The sequence below is a fragment of the Oncorhynchus nerka genome, linkage group LG26 (assembly GCF_034236695.1).
Source record: "Oncorhynchus nerka isolate Pitt River linkage group LG26, Oner_Uvic_2.0, whole genome shotgun sequence".
NCBI lineage: Eukaryota > Metazoa > Chordata > Actinopteri > Salmoniformes > Salmonidae > Oncorhynchus > Oncorhynchus nerka.
The window spans coordinates 46,320,127-46,336,245 of record NC_088421.1 but is presented as its reverse complement, the minus strand read 5'-3'; the positions used below and the strand labels follow the sequence as shown (position 1 = coordinate 46,336,245).

The following is a 16,119-nucleotide window of genomic DNA, read 5'->3' as shown; positions in this document are numbered from 1 at the left end:
GCCATTGGTCACAGGCCTCATTACATACCTGACACAGAGCGTCACACAGCAGAGCCGGGTCTTACACACCGAAACCATTCAACTCCCTGAACTCTCATTCCTCAAACAGCCACTCATCCTCGCACACCCCTGGCTTTGTCGTCACGACCTTGCCAACTCGTGGAGACAAGGTGAACTACTGTCCTGATCTTCTACCTACTTCAGCAGTTGTCTCAGCCTACCCTGCAGAGCCACCACCATTGAGGACTCCCACCATACCATCTGAATTCCTCCAGGACAGCAATATCTAAATCAAGGACTCTACTCTGCCACCACATCGCCCAGGAGACTGTGCTATTGACTTACTCCCTGGAGCGTCCCCACCGAAGGGCTGTGTTTACCCCTTATCTATCCCGGAAAATTAGGCAATGGAGAACTACATTGATGAAACACTCAAACGGTTTCATTCGTCCTTCTTCCACGGCTGTGGTCAGATTCTTCTTCGTTGGAAAAAAGGACGGTGGTCTCCGTCCATGTATTGATTATCGTTCCCTGAATGACGTCAAGAACCATTTCCCTCTTCCTCTGATCCCAGCAACCCTTGAATAAGTGGGCCGTGCCAACATCTATACAAAACTCGACCTGCAAAGTGCATATAACCTTGTCCGTATACGTGAAGGCCGACAAATGGAAGACAGTCTTTTTCACCGCACGAGGGCACCATGAATACCCGGTCATGGCCTTACTAACACCAATGCCATCTTCCAATCCATTATGAACAAAGTTTTCCAGGATATGATCAACCGCTTTCTCATTGTCTACATTGATGACATTCTGATTTACACCCACTCCTTGAAGGAACACATACAGCATGTGCAAAAGTTTCTTCAACGGCTCCTTGACCATAACCTTAAAGTGAAGACTGAAAAGAGCACCTTCCATGTAACCTCGGTAAACTTCCTTGGTTTCGAATTGACACCTGGAGGGGCTTTCAGTGAAGTCACCTCTCTCAGTAACTGGCCCAAACCCACCACCATGAAGGAACTCCAACGTTTCATTGGGTTCTCCAACTACTATCGTCAGTTCATTCAGAACTTCAGTTCTATTGCCGCACCCGTCACTGCCCCTACCAGCCAAAATACCCAGTCCCTTCAATGGACTGATACCTCCATGACTGCTTTCAACAACTTGAAACGCCTCCTCACCTCAGCTCCTGTCCTCCGCCAACCTGATCAGACCCTTCCTTTCACCCTGGAGGTGGATTCCTCTGCAGTAGGAGTAGGAGACATACTCTCTCAGCGGGTGGGAACACCACCAAAATCACATCCCTGTGCCTTCTTCTCCTTCTATCCCTTTCTCGTCCTAACAAATCATCGTGATCTGGAATATATCAGAGGGCAAAGAGGTTAAACTCCAGACAAGCCTGCTGGGCTCTCTTCTTCACACGCTTCCATTTTCATGCTACTTACATCCCTGAAAAGAAAAACATAAAAGCTGGTGCTCCCTGCAGCCAGATTGACCTTCTGACCAGTAATTCAGAACCTACACATATTATTCATTCGTCTTGCATTATGGGACCAGTAGATTGGGAGGTTCACTCTGCCATACAAGAAGCCCTAACCTCAGACCCAGCTCCTCCCGAGACACCAGCTGGGAAGAGTTACGTACCAGCAGCTGTTAGACTCCAACTGATGCAATGTGTCACGTCCTTGGGGTTAGGACTTCCGGGCATTACACAAACCACTTAACATTCTAGCCTGTAAATTCTGGTGGTCCTCACTAGCATCCGACGTAAGGGATTACATACTGTCCAGTCTGTGCACAAACCAAAAGCCCTCGTCATCTCCCTTCCAGTAAGCTTCAACCTTTGCCAAACTCTCACAGACCCTGGTCCCACATAGCTGTTGAGTGCATCACAGACCTTCCTGAATCCTCTGGTAACACCACCATCCTTGTCATAGACTGTTTTTCAAAAATGTGTCTGGTTCTTCTTCCTCATTTACAGTTCAAGTCGGAGGTTTACATACACTTAGGTCAGAGTCTTAAAACTCAATTTTCAACCACTCCACAAATTTCTTGTTAACAAACTATAGTTTTGGCAAGTCGGTTAGGACATCTACTTTGTGCATGACACAAGTAATTTTTCAAAAAATTGTTTACAGACAGATTATTTCACTTATAATTCACTGTATCACAATTCCAATGGGTCAGAAGTTTACATACACTAAGTTGCTGTGCCTTTAATCAGCTTGGAAAATTCCAGAAAATTATGTCATGGCTTTAGAAGCTTCTGATAGGCTAGTTGACATCATTTGAGTCAATTGGAGGCATACCTGTGGATGTCTTTCAAGGCCTACTTTCAAATTGAGTGCCTCTTTGCTTGACATCATGGGAAAAACAAAAGCTATCAGCCAAGACCTCAGAAAAAAATTGTAGACCTCCACAATTCTGGCTCATCTTTGGGAGCAATTTCCAAACGCCTGAAGGTACCACGTTCATCTGTTAAACAATATTACGCAAATATAAACACCATGGGACCACGCAGCTCTCATATACCGCTCAGGAAGGAGACGCGTTCTGTCTCCTAGAGATGAACATACTTTGGTGCGAAAAGTTTAAATCAATCCCAAACCAACGGCAAAGGACCTTGTGAAGATGCTGGAGGATACAGGTACAAAAGTATCTATATCCACAGTTAAACAAGTTATATTTTGACAAAACCTGAAAGGCCGCTTAGCAAGGAAGAAGCCACTGCTCCAAAACCGCAATAAAAATGCCAGACTACAGTTTGCTACTGCACATTGGGACAAAGATCGTACACTTTGGAGAAATGTCCTCTGGTCTGATGAAAAGAAAACAGAACTGTTTGGCCATAATGACCATCGGCATGTTTGGAGGAAAAAGGGGGAGGCTTACAAGCCGAAGAACACCGTCCCAACTGTGAAGCACCGGGGTGGCAGCATCATGATGTGTGGGTGCTTTGCTGCAGGAGGGACTGGTGCACTTCACAAAATAGATGGCATCATGAGGTAAAAAAATTATGTGGATATATTCAAGCAACATCTCAAGACATCAGTCAGGAAGTTATAGCTTGGTCACAAATGGGCTTCCAAACGGACAATGACCCCCAAGCATACTTCCAAAGTTGTTGCAAAATGGCTTAAGGACAACAAAGTCAAGGTATTGGAGTGGCCATCACAAAGTCTTGACCTCAATTCTATAGAAAATTTGTGGGCAGAACTGAAAAGCGTGTGCCAGCAAGGAGGCCTACAAACCTGACTCAGTTACATCAGCTCTGTCAGGAGGAATGGGCCAAAATTCACCCAACGTACTGTGAAAAGCTTGTGGAAGGCTACCCGAAATGTTTAACCCAAGTTAAAACAAACATAGACTGCCCACCCCAACTCACGCCCTGACCATACTAAATAATGACAAAACAAAGGAAATAAAGGTCAGAACGTGACAGTACCCCCCCCAAAGGTGCGGACTCCGGCCGCAAAACCTTAACCTGTAGGGGAGGGTCTGGGTGGGCATCTGTCCGCGGTGGCGGCTCTGGCGTGGGACGCGGACCTCACTTCACCATTGTCTTAGTCCGCCTTATTGTCCGCCTCCGTGGCTTTCTAACCATGGCCACCCTTCTCAATGACCCCACTGGACAGAGGGGCGGAGGCTCGGGACAGAGGGGCAGCTCGGGACAGAGGGGCGGAAGCTCTGGACAGAGGGGCAGCTCTGGACAGAGGGGCAGGGGCTCTGACGCCTCAGACTCCGGCAGCAGCGCCGGACAGGCGGGAGACTCCGGCAGCAGCGCCGGACAGGCGGGAGACTCCGGCAGCAGCGCCGGACAGGCGGGAGACTCCGGCAGCAGCGCCGGTCAGGAGGGAGACTCCGGCAGCAGCGCCGGACAGGCGGGAGACTCCGACAGCAGCGCTGGACAGGCGGGACCACCTGCAGGGAGGAGACAGAGAGACAGCCTGGTGCGTGGGGCTGCCACAGGAACCACCAGGCTGGGGAGACCTTCAGGAGGCTTGGTGTTGGGAGGCACCTGAAGGACCGGGCTGTGGGGGAGCACTGGAGCTCTGGTGCGCAACCTTGGCACCACTTCCCCAGGCTGGACAACTACTCTAGCCCGGACCCTCCAGAGTGCAGGCACAGGTTGAACCGGGCTGTGGGTAAGCACGGGAGATCTAGTGCTTACTACACGCACCTCTCCCTTAGGCTCCACTCCCACATTTGCCCGGCACGAGCGGAGCGCAGGCATAGGACGCACTGAACCCTCCCAGTGCCCCGGAGACACAGCACGCAGAGCCGGCGCAGGATACCCTGGACCAAAACTGCGTACCGGCGACCAGACCCGCTGAGCAGGCACCATACGCCCTGGCTCGATGCCCACACTGGCATGGCACTTTCGGGGGGCTGCCCTATAGCGCACCGGGCTATGGGCACGTACTGGCGACACCGTGCGCTTAACCGCATAACACGGTGCCTGACCAGTAATGCGCTGCTTATAATAAGCACAAGGACTGAGCTCAGGTCTGCTACCTGGCTTAGTACCACACCTCGTCTGCACCCCCCCCCCCCCCACAAAACATTTTTTTGGGGGGCTGCCTCTCGTACCTGTCGCACTGCCGTGCTGGCTTCGCCAACTTCATTCTCCTGTAGCCTTCCTTGCACTGCTCCCAGGCGGGCCCGGCACTCTCCTGGGTCGACCGCCCACCTGTCTATCTCCTCCCAAGTTGTGTAGTCCAGATTCTGCTCCAATGTCCCGAAATCCTGACCTCGCTGTTGCTGTTCCTTCTCCTGCTGCTGCTTGTGCTGCAGCTGCTGTTTACCACGCCGCTTGGTCCTGTTGTGGTGGGTGATTCTGTAAGGGTTTTCCTGTGGTGAAGGAGAAGCGGACCAAAATGCAGCGTGGTGGTTATTCATGTTCTTTAATAAAGGAACTAGACATGAAATAACTAACAAAACAATAAATGTGGAAAACCAAAAACAGTCCTATCTGGTGCAAACACAGAGACAGGAACAATCACCCACAAACACAGTGAAACCCAGGCTACCTAAGTATGATTCTCAATCAGAGACAACTAATGACACCTGCCTCTGATTGAGAACCATACTAGACCGAAACATAGAAATACCCCAAAACATAGAAAAACAAACATAGACTGCCCACCACAACTCACGCCCTGACCATACTAAATAATGACAAAACAAAGGAAATAAAGGTCAGAACGTGACATGTATTGTCATTAATAACTGGTTCATGGTCATTGGTCATTAATGTATTGTCATTAATAACTGGTTCATGGTCATTGGTCATTAATGTATTGTCATTAATAACTGGTTCATGGTCATTGGTCATTAATGTATTGTCATTAATAACTGGTTCATGGTCATTGGTCATTAATATATTGTCATTAATAACTGGTTCATGGTCATTGGTCATTAATGTATTGTCATTAATAACTGGTTCATCATCTTTGGTCATGTATTGTAATTAATAACTGGTTCATGGTCATTGGTCATTAATGTATTGTCATTAATAACTGGTTCATGGTCATTGGTCATTAATATATTGTCATTCATAACTGGTTCATGGTCATTAATGTATTGTCATTAATAACTGGTTCATGGTCATTGGTCATTAATGTATTGTCATTAATAACTGGTTCATGGTCATTGGTCATTAATATATTGTCATTAATAACTGGTTCATGGTCATTGGTCATTAATATATTGTCATTAATAACTGGTTCATGGTCATTGGTCATTAATGTATTGTCATTAATAACTGGTTCATGGTCATTGGTCATTAATGTATTGTCATTAATAACTGGTTCATGGTCATTGGTCATTAATGTATTGTCATTAATAACTGGTTCATGGTCATTGGTCATTAATGTATTGTCATTAATAACTGGTTCATGGTCATTGGTCATTAACATATTGTTATTCACAGCAGCGTAAAGTAGTTGTTATCTGAAGTAAAACAGAAACAGAGCTAAATCCCTTTTTCAGTTCCTCTTAGCAACACATTTACAAACAAAGACATGGGTTAGCGATTAGGTGTTGAAAAATACAAACAGAATCTGTTCAAACTTGGGGAAGTAAAAAAAATGCATTGGATTTTGAAACAGGATTATTTCAGAAGAATCATAAAAAGTACACTACAGGTAGAATATTTAAAAGGACTTCACCAGAATTGTCAAAACAAATCCCAAATAGTGGTTGACATTTGTACGGAGTACTTTAAACGACAAATGCCTCAACATATGTGTCAACATTACATCTGCACTAGCACAATGTCCCACATTAACCTCTGATGACACATTTCAGTCCAGAATGTCTTACAGTACATCAACCTCTGACCTCACATTTCAGACAGAGGTTTCAGTTTAGCCCACAGTCTGTCCCAGAATGCCTGGTGCTGAAGGGGATCCTGGGGCCAGTCCAGATAGGTCCTGGTTTTCAGCAGGCGAGCCAGCCTGTGGTGGGCAGACAGCCGGCGAGGGGGGATCTTCTCCAGGAAGACCAGGAGGAGGATGTCCCTTTGCTCCACCTGCAGCCTGTAGGTGGCCAGCTTCATCTCCAGAGAGCACCAGTTACTGCGCAGGTAGTGGCGGCTGACTAGGCAGAGGGTGTGGCGGCTCCGGTAGAGGCTGTCTGTGATGTTCTCCACAATGTCCTTCCCCAGCTGGAAGTCCCTGCTGTGCAGACAGAGGCGCAGGAAAGGAGGACCCCTCTGCTCCAGATTGGGAAGCAGCTCCTCCACCACCCAGCGCTCGTCCTTCCCGCTATAGGAGACAAACGCATCGTAGTGGTAGCGCCCCCTGGTGTTGGATCGCATGGCTTCTAACAACCAGCCAAGGGTGATGTGGTAGAGGGGGAGGATGTAGGGGCCGGCCAGGTTATGGACCAACACCACCAGCATGAAGAACAGGACTCCCAGGCCAGTCGCAACAAAGAGCACAAAGCCAACCTCTGTTGTGCAGTTGGCTTCTGTGTACTTGACAAAATTAGGTGTGTCTATTCCATTGTCCGACAAGCATATCAAGTCCTCCAAAGCATACATACCGGTTTTAGCATACGGACCAAGCATGATCACTTCAACCTGCCTGCACCCCTTTGCCCATGTAATGAGCCAAGCATTGTCACAACTGCAAAACATCTGTAAATTATCAAATGTCAAATGCTTAAGACTAGAGAGAGGTTCAGTAAAGCTGTAGAATACATTATAAATGTTCTCTATAAGCAAATACAATGTTTTCAAAGATTTCAAGTCTTTAGTTAAACTCCCCTCTAAAGAATAAATCCTGCAGTGGTACATTTCCAGAACCTCCAGTTTGGTCAAGTTGTGAAAAATGATGTCGGCAGAACGCTGTATTAAAAGATCCACCTCTCGTAGAGTCAGTTTCCTCAGGTGAATCAGCTGATTAATTGATGATAAATCAACCCTTTTTGCTGAAAGCTTCGATCTGTATTCAAATGTCTCCACAGACGTGAAGTACTTCCCCATGAATTCAGATCCACAAAGGAATTCTTCAGCATCAGCATGAAGATGTGTTACAGACTGAAAGAAAGGTCTGTCACAGTCCTGAAATGACACCGTCTGGCCTTTGAGCTCGAGACTCAGGTTCTGTTTAGATGTGATGCTACTGCCGATAGTCAACTGCATTGGCCTCATAGCTGAACTAATGTACAGATGAGTCAGTTGACTCAGAATTCCTCCAAATATAAGTGTCAGATTCAGCTTGATCACAGGTTCTGTTAGTGGATTGTTCACTTGCCCGAGAAACACTTGTCTAAGAGACATGAGGTGTGTGAAAGACATCGCCTCAATGTTGTGAATAAGTGGATTGTTCCTGAGGTCTAACCATGTCAAACTATGTAAACCATAAAATGTGTTTGCATTTATCTGTGTTATGTTATTACTTGTAATGTCTAAGGACTCCAGATTCGTTAATCCCAGGAAAGCAAAGTCTTCAATGTTTGAAATTAAATTCTGTTTTATATCCAGATACTGCAGCTTAACAAGACAGATAAATTGTTTAGCAAAAGGCATTAGATTTTTCAACCCTAAAGTGAATTTTGTTAACCATGTTATTGGTTGTTTTTGGAAGGAGCAAATATCAAGTCTGTTATCTTCCAGGCCGACTATTTTTAATTGATTAAGGTTTTTGAGACTGGAAATAAAATTCCATTCCAAATGGGTAGTAGGATGGAAAGACAAAGGTACACTTAAATACATATATTCTAGCCCAGTGCACAATTCAACACTGGACATGGAGAGGCTGCTTGTATTGGCATTGTTTACAAATAATTTCTTGATTGAAAGCAAAAACACAACATTACAGATACTTTCAATATCAATGACATTGATCCCATAGCAACTGAAGACCTGGATTTGTTTTATCCCAGACAGGGGAAGGTGCAGTAGGACTTCCTGGCTGAAAGCCCCTGTTAACCTTGTGAGGTTCTGGAGCCAAGCCAGTGAACCTTCCTCTATATATGTTATTTCACCAAATGATAAGTCAACCCTTGCTAGCTTGTTAAAAAGAGGTGTCATGCTTTCGTTGGTGTTTAAGACGGAGCAGTTCGAAATGTTTAACGATTGTATGTTTGTTGCGTCTACATATAACCTAACAAGTGACTTAATATTCATAATTCTACATGCTATCTCTGACAAATCCTCTAAATAGGGTTCCCTAATGATGAGACTTTGTAACTGAGGAATGCCATGGAAAACTTCCGGGGACATTGCTGGTAGTCTATAACTCCAAAGAGTCAAATGACTCAGCTTGACGAGATCTCTGAATGTATGGGGCCCAATATGACAATCACAGCAATCTGAGTCCATTCCCCAATTACTTAAGTACATATGTTGCAGATTTGGAAGGTGACTATTCCCAGATGGAAGGATTTGAGTAAAACAGCCCTTAATGTACAGGTACTCCAGATCCTGAAACTGAGAGAAAAAGCCCAGAGACATGGATCTATTTTCACCATGTGTCATATATATGCAGAGGGTATTGATATTAGGGGGAAGTCCAAGTAGATCCTCCTCGATGGCTGTGACATCTTGACAGGCAGCAGTGTAACGTTCTGCATGATGAGGTATGTGGCTGCAGATCCAGGTGGGAAAGTGTTCCAAGTCTTCACTACTGTCATAAATCTGGCATTTAGGATGCATCCATCCACTAGAACTCTGAATCCACAGGAACAGGACGGCAGGGTGGGAAAACATAGATCTCATCTCCTCCAACGTCAGTCAAATCTACTGAGATAATTGTCAGAATAGTTTGGTTCCGGTGGATCTCTGTAGAACGTTGGTTTGATACAGTAAAACCCTTATGAACACTGTAAACAGTATGGAGTCTCTCGTCTTCTGGTTTGATACAGTAAAACCCTTATGAACACTGTAAACAGTATGGAGTCTCTCGTCTTCTTGTTGTTTGTCAGATGGGTTCCTCCTTGGTAACTAACAGCAGTTCATACCTTTTGGTTGTTCCAATGTTCTTCCCTTTCACCCTCAAGTTGAATTTTATCTCAAGGTAACCGGAGGAAATATTTAATGGTTAGTTTGGTTCCAAAAGTAAAGAAACAATAAAATGTCCCACAGACAATGAAGAAATGAATGCAGAGCTGCAACGTGTTCTCTGACCGACACAGTTGATGTCTGAATGTGTCCGAGGAGCAGCATCCTGTTTGTACAGCACAGTCACACAGGATGTTAAACAGCTTGTGAAAGTCTATTTTGACCTGTTTTTACATCTCTTTCTTTCAGTTCCTGAAAACAAAAATACTGTCTAGAAAAATGACAATTGACACGAAGGACCTGTTGGGATGGGATAGATTTCAGAAGACTGATTAGACTCAAATGTCTGTAGATTGTAATGAAAAATGAATTGGATTACAGAACTTCTTTATTATTAATGAATTCTAATGTAGATGTAAATATCAAAAGAGGAAGTGGGTAACTTCTTTAATGACGTTGTGCTGTTGACATTATTATTATTATTATTAATATTATTACTCTGGGGCTGTAGTCCTCTTCAATGCCCTGTGACATGCCTCTATAATGACATTATAACTCTGGGGCTGTAGTCCTCTTCAGAGCCCTGTGACATGCCTCTATAATGACATTATTACTCTGGGGCTGTAGTCCTCTTCAATGCCCTGTGACATGCCTCTATAATGACATTATTACTCTGGGGCTGTAGTCCTCTTCAGAGCCCTGTGACATGCCTCTATAATGACATTATTACTCTGGGGCTGTAGTCCTCTTCAGAGCCCTGTGACATGCCTCTATAATGACATTATTACTCTGGGGCTGTAGTCCTCTTCAGAGCCCTGTGACATGCCTCTATAATGACATTATTACTCTTGCCTAGTTAAATAAAGGTAAAATAAAATTTAAAAAATGCAGGCAAACTTAAATCAGTTTTAACAAATCTTTACCAGCATGTCAAATGTGCAACAAGGGGAAAACATTTCAAGTACCACTTCTACTCCACACACACAGAGATGAGTACTAAGCTCTCCCCTGCCCTCCATTTGGCATATATGGCCATATATGCTACGCTTCAGGACTGTTTTGTTAGCAAAAACTGGAACATGTTCCGGGATTCATCCTATGGCATTGAATAGTATAACACCTCAGTCATCGGCTTCATCAATAAGTGCATCGACAATGTCGTCCCCACTGTGACCGTACGTACATATCCAAACCAGAAACCATGGATTACAGGCAACATCCGCACCGAGCTAAAGGCTAGAGCTGCTGCTTTCAAGGAGCGGGACACTAATCCGGACGCCTATAAGAAATCTCGCTGTCCTCAGCCGAACAAACAAGAAAAGATGCTCGTCGGATGTGGCAGGGCTTGAAAACTATTACGGACAACAAAGGGAAAGCCAGTGAGCCCAGGGAACCTACCAGATGAGCTAAATGCATCGTGGAAAGCAGCACTGAAGCATCCACAAGAGCACCAGCTGTTTTGGATGACTGTGATAACGCTCTCGGTAGCCAATGTGAGCAAGACCTTTAAACAGGTCAACATTCACAAAGCCGCGGGGGCAGATGGATTACCAGGACGTGTTCTCAAAGCATGTGTGGACCAACTGGCAAGCGTCTTCACTGACATTTTCAACCTCTCCCCTGACTGAGTCTGTAATGTTTCAAGCAGACCACTGTCACGAACCGGCTCAAAGCCCGTAACAAAAGGGAGACAACGTGGAGATAAGGCGTAACAAAATATATATTTATTAACTAAAGCAACTAAGGCAAATATACAATGGTGTGTGTAATCAGTAATCTGTAGTGTAAGTGAGTGTTTTGCATGCATGAATGTGATAATGCAGGGTGTTGAAAGATGCTGTCGCAAACAACCCAAAAACCACCAAGAAACACAACAAAATCCATAAAGGTGTCTGCATGGAGAGTCTCCTCCATGAATGGGGAAGTGGTGTATTTATCCTGGGAGACACCGGGCCCAGGTGTTTCCCATGTAGCTGACGGCCCTCCCAACTCCGCCCACCAGCATCCTAATAAGAGAAGAGAATACGGCAGACAGAGTGGGAGGGTCGTCACACCATCATAGTCCCTGGTGCCCATGGAAGTGAAGGAAACCTGCCGAAATGATTACCGCCCCATAGCACTCACGTCAGTAGCCATGAAGTGCTTTTAAAGGCAGGTCATGGCTCACATCAACAGCATCCTCCCGGATACCTTAGACCCAATTAAATTAGCATACCGCCCAAACAGATCCACAGATGACGCAATCTCAATCGCACTCCACACGGCCCTTTCCCACCGGGACAAAAGGAACACATATGTGAAAATGCTGTTCATTGACTACAGCTTAGTGTTCAACACAATAGCGCCCACGATGGTCATCACTAAGCTAAGGACCCTGGGACTAAACACCTCCCTCTGCAACTGGATCCTGGACTTCCTGACGGGCCCTCCCCAAGTGGTAAGGGTAGGCAACAACACATCTGCCATGCTGATCATCAACACCGGGGCCCTCAGGGGTGTGTACTTAGTCCCCTCCTGTATTCCCTGTTCACCCACGACTGCGTGGAAAACATGACTCCAACACAATCATTAAGTTTACTAATGACACAACAGTGGTAGGCCTGATCACCAACAACGAGACAGCCTAGAGGGAGGAGGTAAGATAACTGGCAGTGTGGTGCCAGGAAAACAACCTCTCCCTAAATGTGAGCAAGACAAGGAGCTGATCGTGGACTACAGGAAAAGGCCCCCATTAAAATCAACTGGGCTGTAGTGGAGCGGGTCGAGAGTTTCAAGTTCCTTGGTGTCCACATTGCAAACAAACTATCATGGTCCAAATACACCAAGACAGTCGTGAAGAGGGCACGATAATACCTATTCCCCTTCTGGAGACTGAAAAGATTTTGCATAGGTCCCCAATTTTAGTTCTACAGCCGCACCATCGAAAGCATCATGACCGGTTGTATCACCGCCTGATATGGCAACTGCTTGGCATCTGAACGTAAGGCGCTACAGAGGGTAGTGCGTATGGCCCAGTACATCACTTCGGCCAAGCTTCCTGCAATGCAGGACCTATATAATAGAGGAAAGCCCATAAAATTGTAAGAGACTACAGTTTGTTTATTTGGTAAATATTTTCTTAACTCTTCTTGAACTGCACTGTTGGTTAAGGGCTTGTAAGTAAGCATTTCACTGTAAGGTCTACACTGTTGGTTAAGGGCTTGTCAGTGTTTCACTGTGAAGCATTTCACTGTGAGGTCTACACTGTTGGTTAAGGGCTTGTAAGTAAAACATTTCACGGTTAAGGTCTACACTGTTGGTTAAGGGCTTGTAAATCAGCATTTCACTGTAAGGTCTACACTGTTGGTTAAGGGCTTGTAAGTAAAACTGTTGGTTAAGGGCATTTTCACGGTAAGGTCTACACTGTTGGTTAAGGGCTTATCAGTAAAGCATTTCACTGTAAGGTCTACACTGTTGGTTACGGGCTTGTAAGTAAGCATTTCACTGTCAAGTCTACACTGTTGGTTAAGGGCTTGTAAGTAAGCATTTCACTGTATGGTCTACACTGTTGGTTACGGGCTTGTAAGTAAGCATTTCACTGTAAGGTCTACACTGTTGGTTAAGGGCTTGTAAGTAAAGCATTTCACGGTAAAGTCTACACTGTTGGTTAAGGGCTTGTCAGTAAGCATTTCACTGTGAGGTCTACACTGTTGGTTAAGGGCTTGTAAGTAAAACATTTCACGGTAAGGTCTACACTGTTGGTTAAGGGCTTGTAAGTAAAAGCATTTCACTGTAAGGTCTACACTGTTGGTTAAGGGCTTGTAAGTAAAAGCATTTCACTGTAAGGTCTACACTGTTGGTTAAGGGCTTATCAGTAAAGCATTTCACTGTAAGGTCTACACTTGTAAGTAAGCATTTCACTGTTCTACACTGTTGGTTACGGGCTTGTAAGTAAGCATTTCACTGTCAAGTCTACACTGTTGGTTAAGGGCTTGTAAGTAAGCATTTCACTGTATGGTCTACACTGTTGGTTAAGGGCTTGTTGGTTAAGGGCTAAAGCATTTCACTGTAAGGTCTACACTGTTGGTTAAGGGCTTGTAAGTAAAGCATTTCACGGTAAAGTCTACACTGTTGGTTAAGGGCTTGTCAGTAAAACATTTCACTGTGAGGTCTACACTGTTGGTTAAGGGCTTGTAAGTAAAACATTTCACTGTAAGGTCTACACTGTTGGTTAAGGGCTTGTAAATCAGCATTTCACTGTAAGGTCTACACTGTTGGTTAAGGGCTTGTAAGTAAAAGCATTTCACTGTAAGGTCTACACTGTTGGTTAAGGGCTTGTCAGTAAAGCATTTCACTGTAAGGTCTACACTGTTGGTTACGGGCTTGTAAGTAAGCATTTCACTGTCAAGTCTACACTGTTGGTTAAGGGCTTGTAAGTAAGCATTTCACTGTCAAGTCTACACTGTTGGTTAAGGGCTTGTAAGTAAGCATTTCACTGTCAAGTCTACACTGTTGGTTAAGGGCTTGTCAGTAAAGCATTTCACTGTAAGGTCTACACTGTTGGTTAAGGGCTTGTAAGTAAGCATTTCACTGTCAAGTCTACACGGTTGGTTAAGGGCTTGTAAGTAAGCATTTCACTGTCAAGTCTACACGGTTGGTTAAGGGCTTGTAAGTAAGCATTTCACTGTCAAGTCTACACGGTTGGTTAAGGGCTTGTAAGTAAAGCATTTCACGGTAAGGTCTACACAGTTGGTTAAGGGCTTGTAGTAAGTAAAGCATTTCACCGTAAGGTCTATACTGTTGGTTAAGGGCTTGTAAGTAAGCATTTCACCGTAAGGTCTACACTTGTATGTGACAAATAAAGTTTGATTTGATTTGCTAATTGTTTATGCTCTTGACCAAGGCATCCAACCGAAATATGGAAACTGGCTTCTGTTTCTGTTTTTTGTATGTGTTAAATGCGATATATCCCTGGTCCCTTTTTTAGCATAACTTGTTACATAAGACCGAATCAAGCAGTTCGGTCACATATGTTGCGGTATTGAATTTGTCGTTCAAAATGTCTACTAGTATTTGAGATTTGTTTTGACAAATCTGATAAAGTCCTTTTAAGTGCTTTATAGGGAGTGTATTTTTTTCTGATTCATTTGAAATTACTTAGAAATAATCATTTTTCAACTACTTAGAAATATTCCGATTTAAGTTACAAAGAAATAATCCTATTTAAATTACTTATAAATAATCATATTTAAATGACATAGATTACATCTTTAAATGACATCTTATTTAGAATGAATAATATTGAACTTACTTAGAAAAAAGCCTACACATGTTTTATCAGATCCTTTTTGTATTTCTCAACACCTAATCGCTAACACAAATCTTTGCATGTACATTTGAAGTCGGAAGTTTACAAACACCTTAGGCAAATACATTTCAACTCAGTTTTCACAATTCCTACGATTTAATCCCAGTAATAATTCCCTGTTTTAGGTCAGTTAGGATAACAACTTTATTTTAAGAATGTGAAATGTCAGAATAATAGTAGAGAGAATGATTTATTTCAGTTTTATTTCTATCATCACATTCCCAGTGGGTCAGAAGTTTACATTCACTCAATTAGTATTTGGTAGCATTGCCTTTAAATGGTTTCACTTGGGTCAAATGTTTTGGGTAGCCTTCCACAAGCATCCCACAATAAGTTGGGTGAGTGTTGGCCCATTCCTCCTGTCGGAGCTGGTGTAACTTAGTTGGGTTTGTAGGCCTCCTTGCTCGCACACGCTTTTTCAGTTCTGCCCACGCATTTTCTATAGGGTTGAGGTCAAGGCTTTGTGATGGCCACTCCAATACCTTGACTTTGTTGTCCTTAAGCCATTTTGCCACAACTTTGGAAGTATGCTTGGGGTCATTGTCTGTTTGGAAGCCCATTTACGACCAAGCTTTAACTTCATGACTGATGTCTTGAGATGTTGCTTCAATATCTCCACATAATTTTCCTACCTCATGAAGTCATCTATTTTGTGAAGTGCACCAGTCCCTCCTGCAGCAAAGCACCCGCACATCATGATGCTGCCACCCCGGTGCTTCACAGTAGGGGTGGTGTTCTTCGGCTTGCAAGCCCTTTTTCCTCCAAACATGACGATGGTCATTATGGTCAAACAGTTCTATTTTTGTTTCATCAGACCAGAGGACATTTCTCCAAAAAGTACGATCTTCGTCCATGTGTGCAGTTGCAAACTGTAGTCTGTTTTTTATGGGAGTTTTTGAGCAGTGGCTTTTTCCTTGCTGAGCGGCCTTTCATGATATGTTGAGATAAGGCTCATTTTACTGTGGATATAGATACTTTTGTACCTGTTTCTTCCAGCATCTTCACAAGGTCCTTTGCAGTTGTTCTGGGATTGATTTGCACTCTTCTCACCAAAGTACATTCATCTCTAGGAGACAGAATGCATCTACTTCCTGAGCCATATGATGGCTGCGTGGTCCCATGTTGTTTATACTCTCATACTTGTCACGCCCTGACCGTAGAGATCCTTTTATTCTCTATGTTTGTTTGGTCAGGGTGTGACTCGGTTGGGAAAGTCTATGCTTTCTGGTTCTTTTTTTTGGGCCGGGTATGATTCCTTATG

General features: G+C 44.2%; 1 protein-coding gene across 1 annotated transcript; it reads right to left on the bottom strand.

The window, feature by feature from the left end:
- Window positions 1-4,888: 4,888 nt before the first annotated feature.
- On the bottom strand, window positions 4,889-9,710 carry LOC115127924 (toll-like receptor 13). Its single transcript, XM_029657536.2, has one exon. The coding sequence runs from the start codon at window positions 9,227-9,229 to the stop codon at window positions 6,347-6,349; it is 2,883 nt and encodes a 960-aa protein (XP_029513396.2). The 5' UTR covers window positions 9,230-9,710; the 3' UTR covers window positions 4,889-6,346.
- Window positions 9,711-16,119: the final 6,409 nt, after the last annotated feature.

Coding starts and splice junctions, on each gene's coding strand:
- LOC115127924 (XM_029657536.2), bottom strand. CDS start 9,229: ATGAGATCTATGTTTTCCCACCCTGCCGTCCTGTTCCTGTGGATTCAG.